This window comes from Pygocentrus nattereri, chromosome 4 (genome assembly GCF_015220715.1).
Source record: "Pygocentrus nattereri isolate fPygNat1 chromosome 4, fPygNat1.pri, whole genome shotgun sequence".
Lineage (NCBI taxonomy): Eukaryota > Metazoa > Chordata > Actinopteri > Characiformes > Serrasalmidae > Pygocentrus > Pygocentrus nattereri.
This window is the reverse complement of record NC_051214.1, coordinates 9,369,145-9,393,003: the sequence shown is the minus strand read 5'-3', so window position 1 is coordinate 9,393,003 and position 23,859 is coordinate 9,369,145. Positions and strand designations below refer to the sequence as shown.

The window sequence follows — 23,859 nt, the reverse complement described above, 5'->3', positions numbered from 1 at the left end:
GGGAGTGCGTATGTGTGTGAGTGTGGCTGTTCGCTATGGGTTAGTGCAGTTACACTGTTTGAGTTGGATTACATGAGACATGTCAAAACAGAGTTTGACTTGTGCGGTCTGGAAGCTCTAGCTGTCGTCTGCATTAGTGTCAGCCGCCCAGGCAGCCCTAATCAGAACCCAATCCGCAGCCTCCCATTATATACGGGTCAGCGCAGAACAAAAGGCCAGTTCCAACAAGGTCACCACCCCAGCTCCTTACCCCTCAAAGGGTCAGAGATCGTGACACGGAGATGTCAACACTTTTCTCACATGGTTAGGGATAGGCATTTTAACTGGTTTCACTAGCTGATTGTTTTTGACTAACCAAAACACATTTATTTAATTCTGAATAATTAATGAAAATGTATTTGCTTATATCATATATATATATATATATATATATAATCCATCCAACATGCCAAAATTGTAACTTTACATTAGAAGGAAAAAACCTACTTTAGTTTTAATGTAAGTCAATGGAACCAGAATTTTTACCAAAAACATTTGGGACATTTCTTTTGCTCCATCCTTCATAAAGTTTAAGCACAATAGAAAGGACAACAGGCATTTTCATGTATGTGTATATATATATATATATATTATACACATATACGCTCACCGGCCACTTCATTAAGTGCACCTTGCTAATAAAAGGTTGGACCCCCTTTTGCCTTCAGAACTGCTTTAATTCTTCGTGGCATACTTTCAACAAGGTGTTGGAAACGTTCCTCAGAGATTTTGGTTGGTTATTTGAGGTCCTGTTGCCTTTCTATCATCTCCAACCACTCTGCCCAGTCTCCGCTGACCTCTCACATCAACAAGGCATTTTCATCCATACAACTGACCGCTCACTGGATATTTCCTCTTTTTCTGACCGTTCTCTGTAAACCCTAGAGATGGTTGTGTGTGAAAATCCCAGTAGATCAGCAGTTTCTGAAATACTCAGACCAGCCCGTCTGACACCAACAACCACGCCACGTTCAAAGTCCCTTAAATCCCGTTTCTTCCCCGTTCTGATGCTCGGCCTGCACTTCAGCACGTTGTCTTGACCACCTCTACATGCCTAAATGCATTGAGTTGAGGCCATGTGATTGGCTGATTGGCTATTTGTGTTAACAAGCAATTGAACAGGTTTATTACCTAATAAAGTGGCCGGTGAGTGTATAATATGAATGTCTCTAATAAGCTGAAAATGGAAATATCAATATATTAGCATAAGGCACTTTTACAACCAAGCCTTTTTTTTCCTGTGCCAAAAAAAGTGACTAATCAAGCCTGTATCTTATTGAAATTGTGAATTTTATAAATTGTTACACACCTGTCTACTTGTTCACTGTTCCTTATTTGTGGCCCTCAACACATTTCAAACATCCCATCCCACTGAGACTGTACTACACTGTATGAGAAACAAGGCGCTAAAACATATTCCAACAGTCCAACAACAGTTTCTACATTATTGAATGATCATTGAACACTACAGTCCTGATTGTGTGAACACCATATTACACGTCCTGTCTAACGTGCTGCCCCCAATTATCTAACACTAATGCACCTGAATGAGCCAAGCAGAGACTTCTGAAGAAGTTGGACCCGAGCAGGGCTGGCAGACTGTGGTTGGAACTACACTATGCAGGTAGATCTCCAGGACGAGGGCTGGGTAGCCACTGAGCTGTACCTTCATGAGATAGCACTTTTTAAAATCTCTTATTCTTGTGGCTCATTGCTGAGATCACCAGCAGCGCTGAATCGCTATCCACTCTCTTTAATGGTGGCCAACCAAAGGTCACTTCAACAATGCCATTTCAGGGGTGCAAGGAAAGAAGATTTTTTAGGTTGTTAGGTTTTTTTTTTTTTTGCGGTTGAATTATTCATGAAGTTGTTTTCCAAAGCAAGCCTACTCTGTTTGGAATAATGATATAAAATTCCAAGTACCAAGGGTTATCGTGATGCTGAATCATATCCCAGTCACTCAGCGATGTGTGGTTAGCATTTCAGTTTTGTAAAGGACATCAAACGTGGCTAATAACCGTGCGATAAACAGGCGGTTTGAGAAGAAAAAAGACAGGCAGAAAGGCGAAGGATGGTAAGAGAGGCGATGTTGAGTGCAGGCGGTTAATTGGAGCTTTGGGAAGAGAGTGCGCGTGTGTGCTGAGGTTTCAGGTACAGCGGCGTAAAAAGCCTCTCTGAGTGACTCAGTCGTCTCGGGCAGAATGAGAGAGGCACTTCCGCCCCGCGTCGCTGGAATTAATTTGACTTAATTGTCATTCATAAGGCAGACATTGCAGTTTTCCTCGGATAAGGCCGTCTTCCTCTGTTTGCTCTCTAATTGAAATTTCCATTATGAGGTGTAAACATTTAGGAGCCGCCATGTGAATATTCATCAGAGTGGGGCAGGGGGAGGGGGTTACTGAGAGGAGCCGAGAGGGGCTTGTGTGTGTGTGTGTTAAAGAATAGTTTGCAAGGAAATCTAATTAACACAATTTTCAACTGAGCAAATGTAGTCAATCGGACCGAACCATGACATGTTTGGTGGTTACATTTGTCCATTTTAATAGATTGTATGTGAACCGCATTAGTCTACCTGCGAATGGGAATTCTACAAAGTCGCTCAGAGTGGCGTGATGTAATGCGTTGTCTATATAGAGAAACTTGCCGACTGATTTCTTAACATTTGTAGTGGGAACTAGTTTTGCGATGGCTACAACACAAACATGGTGGAGCCCAACAGTTGGAGGCCACGTTGGAAAACTTGGTCTTCTTTTTTTTCTTCATTAAAACCGGGAAACAGACGAGAGCAAGTTTTAGAATTTGGAAAAATGTAAAAGAACGAAAGGTTACGGCAAGTAAAATTAAGACATATTCAAGATTCTGCACTGTGTAGGGCACTATTCAGATCTTAGCAAGTTTGTGACCATGTTGAGGCCTTTGTACAAAAAGGTCAGTCTTATCCTCTTCAGACCACTCTCAGAGGCTTTCTCCGCGTCCAGCGTGAGTGCACACTGTCATTAAAGCCAAAGGTGGACATACAGAATGCTACTACATCTTCAATTGTGGGAGGAATTCAAAAAATCTACGTTGTCAATCATTCAGTCTGTCAATCTATCTATCTACCAACCTACCTACCTACACAAATGGGCCAAGACATTAGGCAGCATATTCTTAACCAGACTTTCTGTGAGGGAGCTTTTACTTTCAGAAGCATTAAACTCTTCTGATGTCTGGTTCCTGTCGCCACCACTGGAAACAGTTCTGACTCAGTAAGATTCTCTAGAACAAACCTTTTCACACCAAGCCTCATAGGTCTAGTGCAAAACTAAAGAACCAGTCATCAGACATCAATCAAACATGTCTTGGCTTCCTGGGGTAAGAGGGAAACTGTGTACATTTGATTTTTCCACTAAACTGTTCCTTTAAAAGTAGTGGCATCAGTATGGCATCATGTTTTACCTAGCTGGGAATATGCTACAGCTTCACAGAGCCCATCATTCTCTCTCTCTCTCTCTCTCTCTCTCTCTCTCGCTTTGTCTTTTCTCCCCACCAGCTCCATCTCAGGTCAGTGAGGTGATAAAAGAACGAGTGCAGGAGCACAGTATCCAGCTGTCGTGGCAAGAACCAGAGCAGCCCAATGGAGTCATCACCGAATATGAGATCAAGTACTATGAGAAGGTGAGCCCACTGCGATGCTTCCTCCACAGCAGTGTCTATTAAAGCCAGTGAGAGAGAGGGAGATAGACAGGCAAGGGGAAAAGCAATGAGAAAGCCTGCGAGGAAGAACGAGTGTGGTGTCAGCGTAGGTGTGAGGGCCTGAAAAACATGGAACTCCTGTGTATTTGCATAGGAGACTACATGGGTGCAGGTGCTGGGGGATATGTAGTGGGATCTGCCCGATGTGAAAATCAGGCGGCAGATACGAGACCGACGCCAGCATGAAAACTCAGATAACCGATAAGATCGGCTGATATTTGACATTACATTTTAGATAAACGTTGCTTTCCTGACTGATGTTATTTGAGGTTCTTATAATGCTCACTTTTTTTTAAAGGTTCCATATTCTAAATGTTTCCTGTTTTTCTATTTTTTCACCAAAAAACATTTTCTAACCTCTCTTTAACCCTGTAGCAATTAAACAAGCCGTTTTTGTTATTGTATCTATGTAAATGGCTGCCCTGCATGAGTGGGCAGGCTAAGCTGCTGTACGCTGAATAGGTGGATAGATATAAATGGTTTGATTGCAGCTTAGGTTCCATATATGGACTGCATGGACTGCAGCTTATATAGTGCGTTTTAAAACTTGATCAGTGTTAACATACTACATCAAACTCTCTTATTTCAAAAATGTTTTATTATGCACTTCTATAAGCTAAGAATAGCTCCATTAGTTTGCATTGAAGTCCCTGAATATTAACCCTTTGATTTTAAGGGGTTAACAAAAACTAACCATCATAAATAATATATTTTTAGAATGATTTGCACTTTTAAGTTCTGTTTATCACCTCTCAGTTGTCTTATTTGTGAAATTTTTCATTGGTTCTCTTCATAAAAAGTGCACAATTCTCTGGCATTTCTTCTTTATTATACTAAATGTAGTTGTTAGATATGAAGAGGATAAATGCAATGTTTACCATTCGCTGGGTGCTTCGGATTGTTTTAGTTAAAACACAAACATTTCTTTTTTTTCTGGTGTTTCTGTCATGCTAAAGGGTGATGTTGGGGTATAAACAAGGCAATTCAGAAGGGTTGAAGTGAATAGAATGTAGAAGGAACAATGGGCCTCATTCACCAACCGTTCCCAAGAAATCTCGAAGTCCACTTCAGATACTTTGTAGATACCTAATTTACTTTCAAGTCACATTCAACTAAATATCTACTAGACCGTAATTTTCTTTAACTCTAAACCTGCCTCTAATCCTAACCCTCACCTTTACCTCAACCCAAAACCTAAACCCAATCCTCACCCTGGCCTTAATCCTAACCCTGGTCCAAATCTTAACCCCAACCCCACCACTGTTTAGAATCATTTAAGTTTCAACGGTTAGTTTGTTAACAATTTGAACATCTGTAGGTAATCTATAGGGGGCTGTAGTAGACTATCCAAATAAAGTGAGACTGAAATGTGTTCTTACATCAAACTTTTTACACAGTTTGCATGAAGATTCTGACATTCACCAAAGTTTTCGTACATGGGATTTGTTTATAAGAGCAAAAACAGAATTGACACACATTCAAGAGCACAAAGATGCGATCAATTCTGCAGTTTAGGAACACGTCAAGAATCTGAAGTAGATTCTGAAGAGCTTTCTTAAGATCGAAATTAAGAAAAAACTTAAGAAGGTGTTGGTGAACAAGGCCCAGTGAGTTCAACACTTTATTCAGAATAACCAGTGAAGCTGAATCTTCTGAGTTTGTATATTGTCACCGTGCACAGAAAACCATGTATCTCCATATTCGTTGAGTTTTAGTTTTCTACATAATTTTAACACACCAGCTGTAGTTTACATTATTTTAAATGTTTATGATGCCTGGACCAATAGAAATGCTCTAAAATCACTTAGAATGAAATCTCTTTACATTGACATACATGGAAAAGTAAGAGTGCTGTTGCTCTCTCCTGTAAAGTTAGTATTTTGGTATGTAGTACTGATAATGGTAAAACGGTGGCAAACCAAAAAAATAAGCTTTCAGTCGAGACTATTTTGCCTTATAATGCCTTTGCATGTCCGACTCAGCCTTGAATATTTTTCAAAAACATTATTTAGGCTGAAAGCTTATTGTAAAACTATCATAAACAACATCTCCAGCAGCCAAAAGTCCAAAAAAGTGTTTGTAATCTTCCAGCATGGAGTACTTAGGAAATGCAAGATGGAATGTCATCACAAACAATAATGCCATTATCTATTTGGATAATATCTGTGTTAGATTTTAATACCACACCACCCAGCACTAGCAATTATCCACCTTTCGTCAACCCAGTTCTCATGCATTCTATCTTTCTCCTAGCTAGCATTCCTCTCCTCTTTCTCCACACTATTTGCATTCGCTCTGTCTGCAGTATGGAGGCGAACCCTCAGGTCTGTCAGGAGCACATCTTTCCCCCATAATTACAATAATGAATAAGACACTCAGGAGATTTTAATTAGTCAGAAGTCCTTCACACTGTAGAATGTTTCAGTCCCACACACACATACGCTCTCTCTCGCTGCTCCCAATCGCTACAGTACATATGCTGTTCCGCCTCAGCTCCTAAACAACACCTCCCCATGCACTGAAGTACATGCACACAGTAAAGCATTCATTAGCAGATATAAACAACACCTAAACATACACCCAGCCCTTATCCGCCCAGGCAGCATTAGCAGGCAAGGCATGTGCCTTCTTATCCTTTATCAAGCTCCGTAGTGTCTTAACTCACACTCATACAAGCCAGCTAGCTAAGCATGAGCGCAAAAGCCCAGCGCACTCACTCAAAAACAGGGAATTTGCTGGGCCTGGGTGATCAGCCTGTTGGATTTCAGTCTCCCAGGCGATGTCCCGGGCAGCCCACTGCAGCTGTAGCCCGTCCGGGTGGAAAATTAGAGACAAGCCTGACTCCACTCCTAACACAAAGCTGGTGCTCAGTTCGAGGGAGCTTGGTTGATTTTTTTTTTCTTTTTGCCAACTCAAGACAGATCACTTACCTTGTACTTACAGCAAAGATGCCGACTCAGATAGCGTAATGACTGGCTCACGGCTTTACTCTGACTCGAGACTCAAGACTAAGAAGGACACACAAACGAAACTGATTAAATTAGGACCGCTACACAATAAATGAATAAAATCTTTCATTTCCAAACTCGTGTGTGGTTGACCTCCAGTCAGTTTTGCTATGGTCATGCAGCCATTACAATATCATTCACCCGCAGCTTGCAGTGGCGAAAGATTTGATACGGTTTCAAATAATGAGCCTTTCACTATAGAAAGCCCTTCAGTCTGAGGGACAGAATGAAGGTCTACAGGCAGAAAATGTGGAGTGAAAAAATTTGAAACCGTTGGCTCGCATGGAGTTTGGATAGGAAGCACACTAGCCAGTGCAATAGCTTATTTAGCTGTAGGTTTAATAAGTTAGATCAGGTTTCCTTAAAACTTTCCATTAGCTGTTATGGAAGCTAGCGAGCACAACAAACTACAGACTAACTTTTTCAAGTTATTTTGCTGCTTTCTTTTCAAACACAGTTCTGTCTCTCAGACTGGAGATACACTATATCGACAAAAGAATAGAGACCCCGCCTAATTATTAAGTTCAGGTATTTCAGCCAGACTTTTCGCTAACAGGGGGATAAAATTAAACACATAGCCACGCAGTCTTGATAGACAAACACTGAATGTGTCATACTGATGAGCTGAGTCACTGTAAAGATGGCACTGTCATAGGATGCCACCTCTGGGGATGTAAGCTAACATTGCCACTGGACTCTAGAGCAGTGAAAACACATTCTGTTGAGTGATGAATCACTGGCATTTGGTTACCTGCCTGAATATGCTGTGCCAACTGTAAAGTTTGGTAGAGGAGGGATAACGCCACGAGGTTGCTTTTCAGGGGTCGACCTAGGCACGTTATTTGGAGCCATGACAAACCTGACAAGTTTTCAGTATGGGTTCAGTTTTGAACAATGAAATTCTTGCCGCCAAAAATCATACTAAACTAAAATTTTCTACTAAAGGAATGAGACTCAACTCATGTTTGACCTGTGACCATCTTTGGAGTACAGTATGAAAATTAGCATCATTAACTCTTTGCATACAGTGCAGCAATCTGAAGGTGTTAGTTCAGCTGTATCAATTTCAGATTATTGTAATTGATTCTAATCAATATTATTTGGCCAAGAATACAATTCTCAGGCTATTTTCATATATGGAAAAGCTTAGTGTATTGTTATTGTGAATAATTGACTTCAAAAATTAGATAGATTTGATTCTAATCAGTGTGACATTTCTGATTCCATGATGCATAAATTGTTTCCTAAAGAATTGCAATGAAGTGAATGTATTACTGCAGGCCTCCCAAGTGGTACAAGCATTTAGCATTGCCTCTGTTGCCAGTGGTTTGGGGGTTTGATCCCTGCCCATGGGCGGTGAAGTTGGCCATGAATAAATTAGAGAGAAAATGGGTAAACCTTCCTAAAAAGAGTCTGTTTTTAAGACATTTACAGCCATACTTACAGTATAGTATAGTGTTGCATGGGATAGTATATTGTGCATGTAAATTTGGTTTCAGCTACAGTCATACACAAACCTTTGAACACCCTCAGTCAAGTGTGAATAATAAAAATGTGTCCTGTACAGTTGAAATGTGGCATTTTCTCTGCAAGTTAGTGCTTAATTTCTATTTATTTGCTGAATTTAACACACAAACAGACACACACACATCATTTAAACCACTTACCCTTCTGGGTTGCAGGGGGTGGTGGTGCTGGGGACTGTCCCAGCTGATCCGGCTGAAGGCAGGATCGCTGAATTTAACACACTGAAAAAAAAAATTATAATAATAAGTAATTGTGCATTCAAATTTTTAAAAGTATGTTCTTTGTAGAGGCTGTGTAAACTTATCTCTACTTAGAAAATCAACAAAACATCATTTGACAGGGCACTTAAACTTTTTCATTAAATCATACATCACAGGTTTCTTCAACGCTCCCTTCCGTTCCATTAACAATGTGTTAAAATGTATATGTGTGATAGAGAGTAAGAGACAGATCACATCCAAACCCCTTGAGGTGCGAGCCTCTGATATGGCCATTGTAAACGAAGTGCTGCTCTTGACATGCTGCTTTCTCCCGGTTACCACAGCAACGGATGAATGCTTGTCTTTTTTTTTTTTTTTTTACAAAACCACTTCTCCACAAACCCTTCAGACCTTTCCCTCGGCATGAAGCACCGGCAAAAGTGTTTATTTTCATCGCCTTGAATACAGAACCTCATTGTCTCTCTCTCTCTCTCTCTCTCTCTCTCTCTCTCATGTCTTTTCATGTGAAGGACCAGAAGGACCGCATCTACTCAACAGTGAAGTCCAAGTCCACATCAGCCACGGTGAACAATCTGAAGCCCAGCACGGCATACGTGTTTCAGATCCGAGCATTCACCGCTGCCGGCTACGGCATGTTCGGCCCCAGACTGGAAGTCACCACCAAGGAGGAGTCTTCAGGCGCTGGTACGGATCAAAGACTTTATCATTATTACCCACTGAAGAAGCAAAGCGAGCAGGCAGACAGATGCACGTTCTAGATACTCTTTACCTCAAGGGCTGGAAGGAGATGAGTAATACCTCAAACAATCAAATTAACTCGATTTCTCCTTCTTCTCAAATGTAATTGATCAGCTAAGACATGTTCTTGAGGCTCTTAAAGTCCTTCTATAGCTTTAGCTTTACTTTCAAATGTGGAATTTTTGTCAGCTTTTTGGTACTTTTTGGTAAAATCAATAAAATAAGCCCCAAGATAACATAGAATTAAGCTGGCCTTAACATGCTGATGCCAGCCTAGCTGCCTTTTTTCCACTTTTGCTAGAGATTTAGCAGGAGTTGGTATTTGAGCAGAACTTAGCCACAGCCCCTGCATAAAAGGCCTGAACGCTTGTCAAATTCCCTGCCATGATGTGCTCTTTAAATACTGCTGTCCCAGTGTAAAACTTAGTGAGCTGGAGCTGCATATCCTGTTCCTTCAGCACTCTGTCAATGCGAGCGGTCTTTTAGCGGTGGAGAAGCGGCCTAAACGAGAAACAATCCAACCTGAATGTGTCATTGTTTCAAATGAAGGGCACCACATTACCATCGGGGACTATTAAGCCCATTTTCAGAAACAGTACAAGCGTGCACTCGGCAAGACCCTAAAATAGAGCGGAGAGAAGGCGAAAAGGGGGTTACAACTCTCCGCCTCATCCTACATGCTTAACTGTAGCATGTCATTGTATAAAGGGAGCCTTCAGCAAGTTGGTGAAAAGTGTGTTTGATACTCCCTAAGCCTTCTGCTGATTTTGGACAATGCAAGTTTATACAGAGGATTTACATAATCTTAGTTGATCACAGGCTTAAACACCTGAAGAAAGCAGGCAGGTCCAGACTTCAGTCCTGTAACTAGAATAACTTATCGAGTTTGGACTTCTTTCCGTGTAGTTACTGAATACTACACCTGGGAATTTCAAAGTGTAATACGTGCCTATGTTTGTGTTTCTTTGTGTCCATGTTAGCCACGATCGTGTCAAGCGAGCAGAACCCGGTCATCATCATCGCGGTGGTGGCGGTAGCCGGCACCATCATCTTGGTGTTCATGGTGTTTGGCTTCATCATCGGGAGAAGGTACGCTCTCGCGGGCCCGATTGACTCTCCGCTCCTGTGAGTCTCCTCTGCTCTGGCATGCTTTGCCTTTTCTGTCCCTCACAGGCCACCATAGCCGTGGACTTCTCCCCTGCACACTCCCTCTGGCCCGAAATCATCCGCCCATCAGCATGCTGAGTGTGCCGTTGTCTTGCCAGTGGCCACACCAAGAACAAATGTGTACTCCTTTTGCATGCCTTTCTGTTTGTTTTAACAACGAGTTATAAGGATTATGAAGACGCTCAAGTTCCTCCTGTTAGGGTATTGTAGAGGTGTCACGATGCTCCTTAACATCAATGCAAACAAACAACTTTTAATCTACTTTTCCCGTTAAATGTGAATTCTCAATATTGTCGCATTTTTGCTGCTATGTAAAGAACACGAAGCTAGAAATCAAGAGATGTCCGCAACACTGTAAAAAATACTGTAAAAGGTCTGGGAGCTAGACAAAGACAAAATAAAAGTATGTTGTCTTCATGATAAAAGTAATTTTTAAAATTTAATTTCTTAGCAATATTACTATTTACAGTATTTTGCAGTATTTTACCATAATAATAACAGGGATAATCATTAACATAACAATGAAATAAAGGTGATAAATTGTGTGAATTAACAGCAGTGTTTAGTTTTAAGTTTATTTATATGCATTTAACCATTTCTTTTCAAAAACATGTATTTTCCATCAAATTTTACAGTATTCTGAAAGAAAAAACACTATTTTTAAGTGTGCTTTTGTGTCACAAACTACTTTTATAAGCAAGAGAAGATCCAAACTGTAATATTTTTCACATTTCAGTGACCTTTTAGCACATTCTGTAGTTTTGCAACCTCAAACTTGTTGCTCGAGAATAGACAAAATATTAATGTTGGCCAACATAAAGAAAATAAGGATTCTAGAAACCATGTTTACCAGGGGTGTCTTTTAGCCCCTGGATGCTGGAATTCATATCTAATAAGAAGTTTTGAGCAGCAGAACTATCCTTTCAGATGAGCTAACACTAGAGCTAAAAGGTACAACTAACACAAGATATTTTAGGAAACTTTACTAAAACAATACAAATGATTGTGCTTATATGAGTACATTAATATTTATCATTCCAAGGAATGTTTTTAATCACAAATATGAGAATTGCACGGTCCTGTTTAATCCGACTGATCAAGCCTACGGTCAGCAGATAGTTAAGAAAAGCTAACTTACCTAGTTATCATTCTGTAATGTCAGTTATCATTAGGCATTTTATTAAAATGAGTGTCACATACAGTGACCGAGATAAATCAGCACAATAATAGGTATGCCTTGGAACCTAAACAGCTCAGGATAGCATGTGTCTGAGTTAAATTTTATATAAAATGTATATTTATATATAAATATAAATGCAAAATAAATGTCAACATTACTTTTTAACTTTTGTATTGAAAATGTATCTTAGCATAGAGCAAAAAACATAATACGTATAATTTCAAAACAATTGTGTATCGTTACACCCATATTCAACTACTGTGTATACACCTGTATGCATATATAAGTGTGTGTGTGTGTGTGTGTGCGTGTGTGTGTGTAACTCTGCACTGGTCAGCACAAACCTCCCGTCATCTTCTCCACATGTACATTTTCTCACCTGTCAGTCACGGCTTAGCCAGCTACTCCGGTGTTTGTCCAGCCCAGTTTTTCACCTTTGCATGTGCCCTCTCACTGGAGCACGCTGACAGCTTGGAGGAAGCATGCCGACTTGAGCTTCCCTTCAGCCGACCATTCCCGTCTACCATCACTCCTAAGCATGCTTACCTTTGGCTGAATGCTATGCTATAATCAATTACCCACTACGAGTTCAAAGTGTACGCTTACAGCATAATTTGCTCATGAAATCTGAGACCATGTATTATTTATGCCTAATTGAACGATTGGCACCTTAGGTTAGACCTAAATTTGATGGCTGGTGTGTATAAACTGATTATGTTTTTCCGGAGACCTTTTTTTTTCCAGACTCCAGACATTTTTGCACATTACATCATCCTATGCAGTACTGTGCAAAAGTCAGAGACCACGAATTATTAACTTGCAGTCAAAACAGCCTTTAAGTTCAAGTTAATTTTCCAGGGAAAAGCCAGTAGACATTAAGTATAGGTTAGGACATATTTCTGAGGAGGTATGTATATATTTTGAGCATTGATTCAGGTGGTGCACCTGAGGCTGTAGGCAAACCTGCAGTGACAATAATGCGAATCTAATTTTATCTATAAAAAAGGAAAATAAGTGAGTTCCTTAAACAGTAGTTTAAAATTGGTTACAAGATACAGAATATGGGAGATGGTAGATCACCAAAACTTACAGTAATTCAAGGTTCATCTTTGAGAGACAGGAGGTCTTGTTTCAGATCTGAAAAGATCGATAGATGTTTCTGAAAACATGAACTTTGTCCATATTTTTCCACACTTTCTAAGTTCAGCCTTGTTGGTTGCACATTCTCATTCGCATGATCCAAGTCAATCCAAGTAATTCCAAACACATTCAGTACTGTTGAGATCTAAACTCTGAGCTGTAGTCCTCTGTTCTGAGAACAGTAGCTGCTTATTTATTTGATTTGTCCTTTTTCGTCCATTCCCTTTCTCAATAATAGCAACAGCTACACTTAATTCCAGAACAACAGAGGTGATAGGTTATCTCACAATGGAAGGACGGACAGGTGCACCTGTGGATCTTTTCAGATCTGAAACACGATTAAGAGACCCTTATTAGTCCCACAACAGGGAAATTTCATCTCTGTATTTAACCCATAAAGTGAAATACCACATACATACATACATCTCTAAGCTAGTACTGTTTATCTGACAAGTACAGTTGTGGTGGTCTACCTGGCCAGTTCTCTCTTTTTCTCTATATCTGTTAACCAATTTTGAGCTCCAGTATTGGATACTCACTTATTTTCTTTCCCCCTTCTTTAGCTAAATGGATTGTCTTATGTCTGTTCTCCACTGAAAAATAAACAATGTCCATTTAGTGTCCATTTCAACTGCAAATGAAATAAATGAAGGGTGGTCTCTGACCTTTGCACATTAGGATAAGAAATCCGTAATTGATTGTTGGTTATGATTAATGTATGTAGAATCGGCTCATTCTACACTGCTATAAACACTGTAAACCTTCATGTCCTTGAGTTCTGGTACAACCTGTTGATTGCGTCTTTCTCTATTTCTTGTTTCTATATGAAGGCACTGCGGCTACAGTAAGGCAGACCAGGAAGGAGACGAAGAGCTCTACTTTCAATGTGAGTATCGGCTTCTATTAGTTTATGCACACACACACACAAACATACAGCCGCTCTCAGATCTCTTTCACCATAGGGCAGGTGCAAGGAAAACAAATTGGAATAAACTAGCAGAGACAGCATCACATTTGATGTACCCAACTTTGCCTTCAGCCATGAGACTTTCAAGTACATTTTGGCTGTGAAATACAAAACCTTTCTTCTGAGTCTTTTCTCATGAAGTTTAGTCACCAGCTCCAACCTTTTTGAAAACAGTTCAATATGATAGAAGGAGCACTCCAATCCACAACATTTAAGGATCGACTTTAACGTCTTATGCTGTAACGTAGCGCTGTGGGTTGGGCTGCTCAGCCCCTGCTCCTGGGCCCTTCACCCAACGAGCTTCTTCCCCTCAACACTCTCTAATGAAGCCCCTGGAGATGGCTGTGCCGCTGGCCTCCCCAGACACACTCCGCTAATGATCAGCGCTGTAGGCAAACTGCTGATTTGGAAACAAAGGGTCAAGGTGGCACCACTAGCTCACTCGCACGTAGCCGCATAACCTGACTAGCACTTCTTGCCAGCATGCTAACATCTACTACTGCATCCTGAGCACCTGCCAAGCAGCTCTGCTACAAAAAAGGCACACACAGCTAACAAAAGCCCTTACGTTCAGCTGCTAAATAATGAGACGTTGACCAAGGCACTTGTAGCATGATAGGGTGTACGCTCTTTGTGTGGCTCCAATTTGTTGGTGTGTGTGGCATGGAGAAATCACTGATAAGACATGTCCTATCAGATCTTCTGACAGTCAGGATGGACGAAGCAATTATAGGAAGTATGAGGATGAGAAACGTAGGCTCCCATCTCTCTTTGGACTGGCACTGAACAAAGAAAAAAGCTTAAAAGTAATCACAACATCTCTCAGGATTGTAGTAAAAAATTCATTATTACTGATTACATCAAAACCCATAAATGTCATAAATACAAGAGTCTTGCTACCATTATACAGAGTAATAAAGCAATGCTAATTGGCAAATTTTTTAACAAGAACACGATAAAGCAGGGGTGCCCAATCCTGGTCTTGGAGATTTTCCACCGCAGGTAGTTCTAGCACTGATTCTCATAATCAGATGCCCATGAAAACTTTGAACAGGTATGTTAGTTTTGGTTTGAAGCTAAGCTGTGCAGGATGGTAGATGAGCAGGACCAGGATTGGGCACCCCTAAACTAAGGCAAATTACTCCCTTGTGGACAATCATCGGCCTGCCAAATGTGAGTGAGTGAGTTACAAGCCAGGTCCACAAGGCGCTTCACATCGGAAAAGCGAAGTGGAAAAGTACTGAATCGATATTCAGCCTCAATACAAATGTAGAGTCGGTATAATCGTAATGATACAAATCCCAAGCAATGCCTCTTCTCTTAGCTTATGGTTTACACCTTTGTCTCAGGTTTACTCTGTAATTGTATTTGCACATTCTTGTGTAGTTTCTTTTCATTCTTAATTCTTTTCATCACTGTAGTTTTCCCTTTTGTTCTGCTTGTTGTTTTATCACCCTGGCTCCATATTACACTGTTTCTGTAAATGACTTTTTTCACACCTTTATTTATTTATTTATTTATTTATTTTGAGAAAGGCAAAAAAATTCCATGCTTACATCCAAGCACCTCAACCTTCAAGTCGTGCAGGGAGACCTAACATCACTAAGAAAGAGCCAGGGGGATCTTATACTGCCCTGTGTTTGTAAGCATCATGCCTGCAGCAGATTAGTAATTTAATTACTCGTTAGCAGCCGTCCGTTTTAGTCATTTTTAGCACAGCATGACGCGGCCTGGTAGTGTTTGCATCTTATTAAATGGGCTAGCGTATTGAAGCTGACAGGTAGGACTGTAATTAGTGTATGTGAGAGGGAGGTCTGTTGAAGACGTTAATTGGACAGAGAGTAATGTAAAAACGCTCAATGTATATGCAAAACTTGCATGATTGCGATGCAACATGTAATAATCAAATGCACAGAACAGCCACTGGGAGAGCCACAACACATGAATTAATATGTTTTCATGCCATTTAGCCGATAATGATGCCTTGAATAAAAACTCGCATTTACATTTCCTTCCATGTTAAATCAGATGACAGACACGCATGAGGCATGATCCTGAGAGCACGGCTGCTACAGATACAGCTGGCACTATTTGTTTTAACCAGTACAATCCTGTGTCATCTCCAGTGAATTGTAATGTGTGCTCTCCAGTGTCTAATCTGAGCTGAAGGGTTCGTAGCATGCGAACAGCAAATGAGGTCTATGAAAGCCATTAGCCAATGAGCGACAGCTCCGCCTGTCTCTGCGCCTCTGCGCTCCTAACCTCCCCCGTAGCTCCTTTTGGTGAAGGTTAAGTGGAAAAACGAATAGCATTTTAATTCCGTTTTGAGGAAAATAAAAGTGTATATGAGAAAGACCTTTTTGCCACTGGCTTGTTTCATCCAAGAGAGCCGTTCAAAGCCATTTTCCCCCGGATCTGGCCGGTCCTAGCTAATCACGCCTGTCCATCACGGCTTGTGTGTGTGCACGGCATGCATATTTAATCGTAACAGTAATCCTCTTACCTTTCTACAGTTAAATTTCCAGGCACCAAAACCTACATCGACCCTGAAACCTACGAGGATCCCAACAGGGCCGTGCACCAGTTCGCCAAGGAGCTGGATGCGTCCTGCATCAAGATTGAGCGGGTTATAGGCGCAGGTGAGTTTTCCTCCCGCCCTCACTCACGCACCCCCCTCGCTCATTCATCACAATGACAGCCAAATATTTACGCCTTCAATAGTGCCCCAGCACATCTCTCCTGTCTGGTTATTAATAGCCCTTTTGCAAAAAAAGGAGGTTGGAGGGTGGGGGTGGTAAGGGGGTGAAATCACACAGTAATTAATATGTCTTCTCTTCAGGCTACAATGCGCAAAGATGCATCATTGTTGATGAATTGCTACTGCATCACTTCTTAGATATTGCCATGTAAGGGTGTTAGTCTACACAGAATGTGGCGTATCCAATTATGTCTCGCGGTCATATTCCCCCGTGTATTGGCGTGGCACCATGTAATAGTGGATCCTGTCACCAGCAAGACTGATGTATTGTGTAGTCAAGATACAGATAAGGGTGTTAAACGGGGGTGCTGAAGGGTTTAACTCAGCCTGTGGGGGGCTGCCTTTGTGATAGGTGAGTTTGGGGAGGTCTGCAGCGGCCGGCTGAAGCTGCCTGGAAAAAGAGACGTGCCCGTGGCAATCAAGACTCTGAAAGTGGGCTACACAGAAAAGCAAAGACGAGACTTCCTGTGCGAGGCCAGCATCATGGGACAGTTTGACCATCCAAATGTGGTCCATCTGGAGGGTGTGGTCACTAGAGGTCAGTTTACAGACTCAAAAGGTCCTAAGATGTGCACAATCCTACACTAGAGCTTTGTTTCATTCCTTAGCCCTTCTTTCATGAATAGAGAAACAAGTAGCAAACAGAATAACCTGCAGGCTTATTATTCAGTTATTACTCTGAGAAACATTCAATCTGTAGCCTAGAGACAGACAGTAATTTCTTTTTCTTTCTTTAACTGAAAACCTGTTGACCCAAAACTCACTTAGAAGCAGGCGCTGACGAATTGCAGTAGTTTTCTACTAATGGAAAGAGATTAGGTTGAAAAATGTTGAAACTCTATTCAGTAACTACCATGAATTATTCAGCTACCCGTATGAAAAGGGTATGCAAGATGTGTAATTGTGAAAGTAAGGAACTGGAGAACTCCTGTGAAGCAAAGGGAGTAACAGTACCACCATGCTGTTTAAACCTCGCCTACATAAATATCTATCATGTGACAGCTTTATGGTCTGGCTGTGGATGTGCTTTGTTTTGGATATTATTAATCTGACTAGATGTGTTAAAGAAGCACTCTCTGCCCCTTAAATAAATAGAAAGAATGCACTCTGCACTCTTAATGTAGGTGCCTTTTAGAGCCCCAATTGAGTTATTGTCTCTCATTACTGCTTTACACAGTAAGTGGATGGAGTTTATCTTCACCACTCTGCGCCTAATGGAGTTTGTTCTTCTCTTTGTCAGGAAAACCAGTCATGATCGTAATTGAATATATGGAGAACGGCTCGTTAGACGCCTTTCTCAGGGTAAGTATAATCGTCCCCACACAGTTTGCGCTGGGAATTCAACACACTATCTTAAATTGGCTTCTTGAATGCTGCAAGATTTAACATTTAAAGGCTCCAATTCTTGTACATCAGCAGTCTCTATCCACAATTGCTAATGAAAGATCCACAAGACTGAAGGAGTAGATACTTGCAGCCACTACATTCAAAATGTGATGTTAGGGAAAAAAACAAATAGATTATAGGCTATTAAAGACATTAGCAATAATAAGAAGTAGTACTTTACACACCACATACACTCCCACACATTTTCTAAGCCACTCATTCTTTTGGATTGTGGGGGGAGCTGGAGCCTATCATTGGGTGGAAGGCAGGAAACACACTGGACTTTGCACACCAGATGAAGCTAGGGTTGTGTCTGCTGTGGAACTCTCTGTCTCACCTCTGGCTGTGTTGTTTTTATACAGAAACACGATGGCCAGTTCACGGTGATCCAGCTTGTGGGAATGCTCCGCGGCATCGCAGCAGGGATGCGCTACCTCTCAGACATGGGCTACGTGCATCGCGACCTCGCAGCCCGAAATATCCTCGTCAACAGCAACCTCGTATGTAAAGTGTCTGATTTTGGCCTGTCCAGAGTGATTGACGATGATCCAGAGGCTGTCTACACCACGACGGTGAGTCAATTAAAGCTCAGCTGCCTCAGCCTGCCTGCCTCCCAGCCTGCTCACTATGCCATCAGAATACTCAAATCATCTTACGGCTACTGCATGGGAATGCAATGCAGATACATGTGCAGCTCTCAGTGCATGCTGCACTGAAAGCTTTCCCTTTCCCTTTCCCTCATATCTTATCAATTGAGCCCAATGCTGGTGTGATTGTATGCTAAGGTGTGACTCTTTTCTGGTTGATGTTTTAGGGGAAGATGCAGGATGTAATGAATATGATGTTTACCCCAGCCACTGACCTGCATTTTACTGAACAGGGCGGAAAGATCCCAGTTCGGTGGACAGCCACAGAAGCCATCCAGTACCGTAAATTCACATCGGCTAGTGATGTGTGGAGTTACGGCATTGTCATGTGGGAGGTCGTGTCCTATGGGGAACGGCCTTACTGGGACATGTCCAATCAAGATGTGAGTCACTGTTTCCATGGAAGTACATGTAAATCAGAAGTTCTATTCTCCTTGATAGACAATGGTTTATTATGCAGTCTTTTTTCAAGCAGTATTTTAGGATTGTATTTTTATGCACAGATTGTCAGGATCATTGCTTATTTCAGGAAGGAGCACAATGTTCCCCTTTATACTCTAAACAAAAATCTCTCATGGCAAAATCATGGCACTGTATGCAGTCAGGCCCATCTTCCACACTCACACTTTGAGTTCATCTATCTCCATTTAGAAATTCAGTGCACTTCATCAATGAGTCTCGACTTACACTCTCTCCACCCCTCATGCTGTTCCAGCAGAAAAAGGCGGTGGGTTCAAATCTCTGCTACGCCTCCTCTGCATCTGGTCTGTTTCTCGCCCGCACATCAGAGCCGATCCGTGAAGTAGCTCCCTCATGAGTGTGCTACGCTCAGCCAGACTGCTTGTTATCAGTCAATACCCACATCCTGCTTTGTTTGTCTCTGTGCCATCCAATGCTGTTTCCTCCACTCCTGACCACTGCTGATCATCCTCTGGCTGTATGAATTGATAAAAAAACAGGTCTTTAGAGAAGAACAGAGTGCTTTGCATTTAGAGTGCCTTCTTGTGTCTGCAGTAGACATTTAACCTTACTAATGAGATATGATAATGCGGAATTTATCGTCAGCGGAGCTCAATAATTTCAGCGATATCTACTTAGCCATGCAAAACTCTGTGATCTGGAGCCCCCCTTTGCTTTTGTCTCACAGAAATTGGTACGTACGAACACCGCAATGCTCTCCATCATTCCCAGTTGAGTTTCCGCCGCATTGAAATTCCACCGCCGTAGCGGCTAATGATATGTATGAAGGGAAGTGGTTTTAATCCATTGCTGTTTGCAAGCACTTGTCTCGTGTATGCTGCTCTGTTAGGCACACTCTTTGTCAAAATTACACAAGCTTGAACATCCTCAGAGAAGGTAAACACCCCTTATCAGAAAGACTAATGATGACTTATAATTCCCCACTTCCCTAGTTGCACAGGCTACACTCTATAGGATAGCAAACATGAATGCTAAATGTTTAAACATTAACATTGCACACTTTATAAACTGGCCTGTGTTGCATGCTCGATTCTTGACAGACATCAATGTCAGCGATTTTTGTACCCTGTCAGGACGGAGGCAGCTTTCTCCTCTAGGGTGCGGAGAAAAAGAGAGATTTACATTTACATTTCTGCAACACTTTGGTTGTTTTGACACTTCTCTCTCTGTAGCTCTGAAGTTTTGCTTGAAAAGACGCGACAAGAATAGCAGATGAACGCGCAAAGAAAGTAAACAGAGCGGCATACGCTATTCCGTGGGCAGAGAGTGAAAAACACCTCTGGACCTTCCCCTTCCCAGTTCTGTTGACTCGTAGTTAGCTGGTTCACCAAGGTCAGGTCCAGCGTACCAAGGGAAAATACAGAGCGATTTGAATTCTTCATTGCCCACTTGTACCAATAAGTCAGCGAGTGTGAATGCGCAGTGCTGCTGTTTGGTCTTGCAAATGCAGCCGCCTACAGATTAAACTCTGTTTGTTTTTTAATGCACCAGGTGGTGTGACAGTCAGGGCAGATTTTGGGAAGACCCTGTCTCAGCATGCCATTGCCAGTAAATTCCAGACACTTAAGTCTGGATCTGTTCATTCAGTCATTTTCAGAGTGCATTCAGGGAATTGTAGCATCTTGTTTTTTCCGCTCTCAGCTTTCTGTTCTTTAAAGCTGTTGTTAAACCACAAAAGGTTGATATAGTAAAGCCTATACTAGAGAAAGAGAAAGAGAGAAGGAGAGGTAAGAGCATGGCCTGAAATGTATCCAGGCTGGTTATGGATGGTGTTCAACTCCCAGTCATACTGTTTCTTTCTTTCTATGCTTTTGACCCATCTTTCCATCTGTTTATGTGGCGTGTGAGTCATGAAAACAGAGTCGGAATAGTTGCTTCTGCTTAAATGGTTTTTCCCCCTCTTTAAAGTTTCTAATCTGGGGCAGTGGGGGGCAAACCAAAAAAAGATTTAGTTGGCAAAGTATGTGGGAATAGAGCTTTGGTTAAAATGAAGGAGGAGGTAGAGAAAGAGTGAGAGCGTTTGTGATCATTATCCATGTTATTTATGGAAGTTAATCAACTTACTGTTTTTTTTTCTTCTAATTATACTGATATATACATATCTTCATTCTTTTTTTATTTCACTCTGTCTTTAAAACTACATTTTGTAGTGTCAAAAGTAATGTTTCACACTGAGTGATGGAATACTTGAACTGCTTAATGCTTAAACATATGTTTTTGGACATACTTTATATGTTGAAAAGTTTGCAGTGACCTGCTCATCCAACATTTCTTCTGAAATCATGCATATTAATGGAGATGTTTCTGGCCCTTTGCTGCGGTAACAGCCTCTATTCTTCTAAGGCTTTACACTCAATGTTGGAGCTAATTAATTGCATTCAGCAATTCAGGTCAGATAATAATGTTAGATGATTAGTTCTGGATCATGAATGACACACCACCTCATCCCACAAATATACGATGGCGCTCAGTCACTCAAGAGAAAGCAGTCACTGCTCCACAGCCAAATGCTGGTGGGCTTTACACCCCTCCAGCTGACACTTGGCATTGGACATATTAACCTGAGACTCATGTGCAGTTGCTCCATGTGTATATTTGGGGATTAGACAAACTGAGTGTGTGCAACTGAACACCTTTGTCAGCAGTAGGTGCACCTCAAGTAGCTCCTCAAGAACCTTAAGGGGTCTGGATACTTTGTAAATATGATATGCTTGGTATCTTTAGGGAACAGGCACTTAAATATAACACCAAATGAACCCCAAACTGCCATGACAAAGTAAAACTGTCAAAAAATGTATTGACAGTAACCAAATAATACAATAAAACCTTTATTTTACTGTGTTTTTATTATTCATCTGAATAAAAATTGACAGTGTAGTGGAGGGAAAATTAAGTCACATGTTGCTAGTCACCCAAGGTATGAATTGAAAGGTTAATAACACAGCCTAAGTGAAAGGAGAAAGTTTGATTTATTGGTGAATAATGGTACAGGGTAAATGTAATTACTACACTACATTGATGAAAAGGGGACTTACAGTTTTTCTTTCACTATTCACAGGTCATCAAGGCTATAGAGGAGGGTTATCGTCTTCCAGCTCCTATGGACTGCCCTCCTGGCCTCCACCAGCTCATGCTGGACTGTTGGCAGAAGGACAGAGCTGACCGGCCCAAATTCGACCAAATAGTCGGCATATTGGACAAAATGATCCGCAATCCCAATACCCTGAAAACACCTGTGGGAACTACCACAAGGTAAGACCAACCTGTTCCATCGACACCTAATCATGATACTTTCAATGTTTACTCCTTTTCCTCCACGACATACATGAAAATAAGTTATTGACCTGTTATTTATTTGTTTCATTCCTGTTTGTTTTTCTATTAGTCTTGTTTTGTTGTTGTGTTATTTTTGTTGTAACCAGATTAGCGTCTGTCGGATGCTGCATGTATCCTCTGAGGTTTACAGATGAAAGATAAATCCCGGAGAATCAATATGGCGAAGCTGCTTCCGTAGCTTTATGATCAATAGCAGGGCTTTTAAATCAATCGCCATAATGAGAGCCCAGGACGTTTAAGTTCTGTGGGGGCACTGATGCCCACTGTGGCATTTATCAGATGAAATCCATTTATGGGGAGAGCACGGCCAAGGCCTGTGTGAGATGGAGGACATAACCTGAGAAACAACGGGGAAAAGGAGCTTTGTCCACCTTGCCATTGTTTTCACTGGGACAGCTATTGCCGGATTTACCTTTGGGAAGGAAAAATAATTGTTTCCTTTGGCCACAGAAATGAAAAGATGAGAGAAATGACCATTATAACTGCTTTTTTGAAATTGTTCTTAGACATAAAAGGTCAGGGTAGAAGTTGCTCATCTGTGCTGGCCACCTTGCCCCTACATAATTGCCCTGAACTAAGAGAAAGTGAAATCAGATCCGTGTAAAGAAGCAGTTCCTACCAAAGCCTAAGCATTAGGAGATTGCGGGTCAGACGTTTTTGGCTGATCATGTTCGTCTCCTGTCATTTTCAGACCCATTAGCCCACTGCTAGACCAGAGCACGCCAGATTTCACCTCGTTCCGCTCGGTCAGCGAGTGGTTGGAAGCCATTAAGATGGAGAGATACAAAGACAACTTCACCGCAGCTGGCTACAGCTCACTCGAGTCTGTCGCTAGGATGACTATCGAGTAAGAACCCAACTCTATTACCCCTTTCTTTCACACTTGTTATTGTTGTTTTGCTGTACTTATTAATATAATTACTTACACATTATTACATTCTGCACTGACAGGTGGCTTTTTCCAAACAATGACAAAAGCATGGCCAAAAAAAAAAAAAGAATAAAAAATGAAATCGTAATAATTTGTATCACTGTTGTTGGAAGAAAACCTTGTATCTGCATTTTGGAGACCCAAAATGACTTGGAAAAAATGTTGATTCCATTGACTTACATTAACAGTAAACAGTACATTAACAGTTCTTTCTTCTCCTGTGAAGTTACCATTTTGGAGATACGTGATTTTCTTCCAACAACAGCGATATCCTCCTCTACTTACAGACACAAAGTGCTATTGATCAAAAGTTTATCATCAAACTTCCTCTATTTTCACTGCAACTTCTAAGGGTTAAACATGGCAAACATGTTACACAGCCTTGCATCTTTGAAAGACAAATGTACTTTGCTGCTGCTCACACCACCTCCTGCTGCAAGAGGCCTAATTTGAATCTTTTCTGATACATGTCCAGCATGTCATGTTGTTGTCAATGTAGCTTTTCTGCCTCGTCTCTTCTCCATTAGTAAAATAACGCATGAGTCCATAAATCTTCTATGCTCTGTGGTGCCACTACGTGATTCATGAGCGTGTGTTTC

General features: G+C 41.3%; 1 protein-coding gene across 7 annotated transcripts in view; it reads left to right on the top strand.

Moving 5' to 3' along the window:
* epha7 (eph receptor A7) overlaps positions 1 to 23,859 on the top strand; it is a 119,123-nt gene that overhangs the window by 93,440 nt on the left and 1,824 nt on the right. The window contains exons 6-16 of one of the 7 annotated variants that reach the window (XM_037537887.1): positions 3,572 to 3,696; positions 9,040 to 9,214; positions 10,249 to 10,393; positions 13,586 to 13,641; positions 16,248 to 16,361; positions 16,833 to 17,018; positions 17,721 to 17,782; positions 18,229 to 18,438; positions 18,681 to 18,896; positions 22,052 to 22,245; positions 23,021 to 23,176. In XM_037537887.1, the coding sequence (XP_037393784.1) occupies positions 3,572 to 3,696; positions 9,040 to 9,214; positions 10,249 to 10,393; positions 13,586 to 13,641; positions 16,248 to 16,361; positions 16,833 to 17,018; positions 17,721 to 17,782; positions 18,229 to 18,438; positions 18,681 to 18,896; positions 22,052 to 22,245; positions 23,021 to 23,176 (1,639 nt within the window). Of the gene's footprint in view, positions 1 to 3,571; positions 3,697 to 9,039; positions 9,215 to 10,248; positions 10,394 to 13,585; positions 13,642 to 16,235; positions 16,362 to 16,832; positions 17,019 to 17,720; positions 17,783 to 18,228; positions 18,439 to 18,680; positions 18,897 to 22,051; positions 22,246 to 23,020; positions 23,177 to 23,859 lie in introns of all 7 variants that reach the window. The other 6 variants (XM_037537889.1, XM_017697737.2, XM_037537888.1 and 3 more) reach the window with 6 other exon arrangements.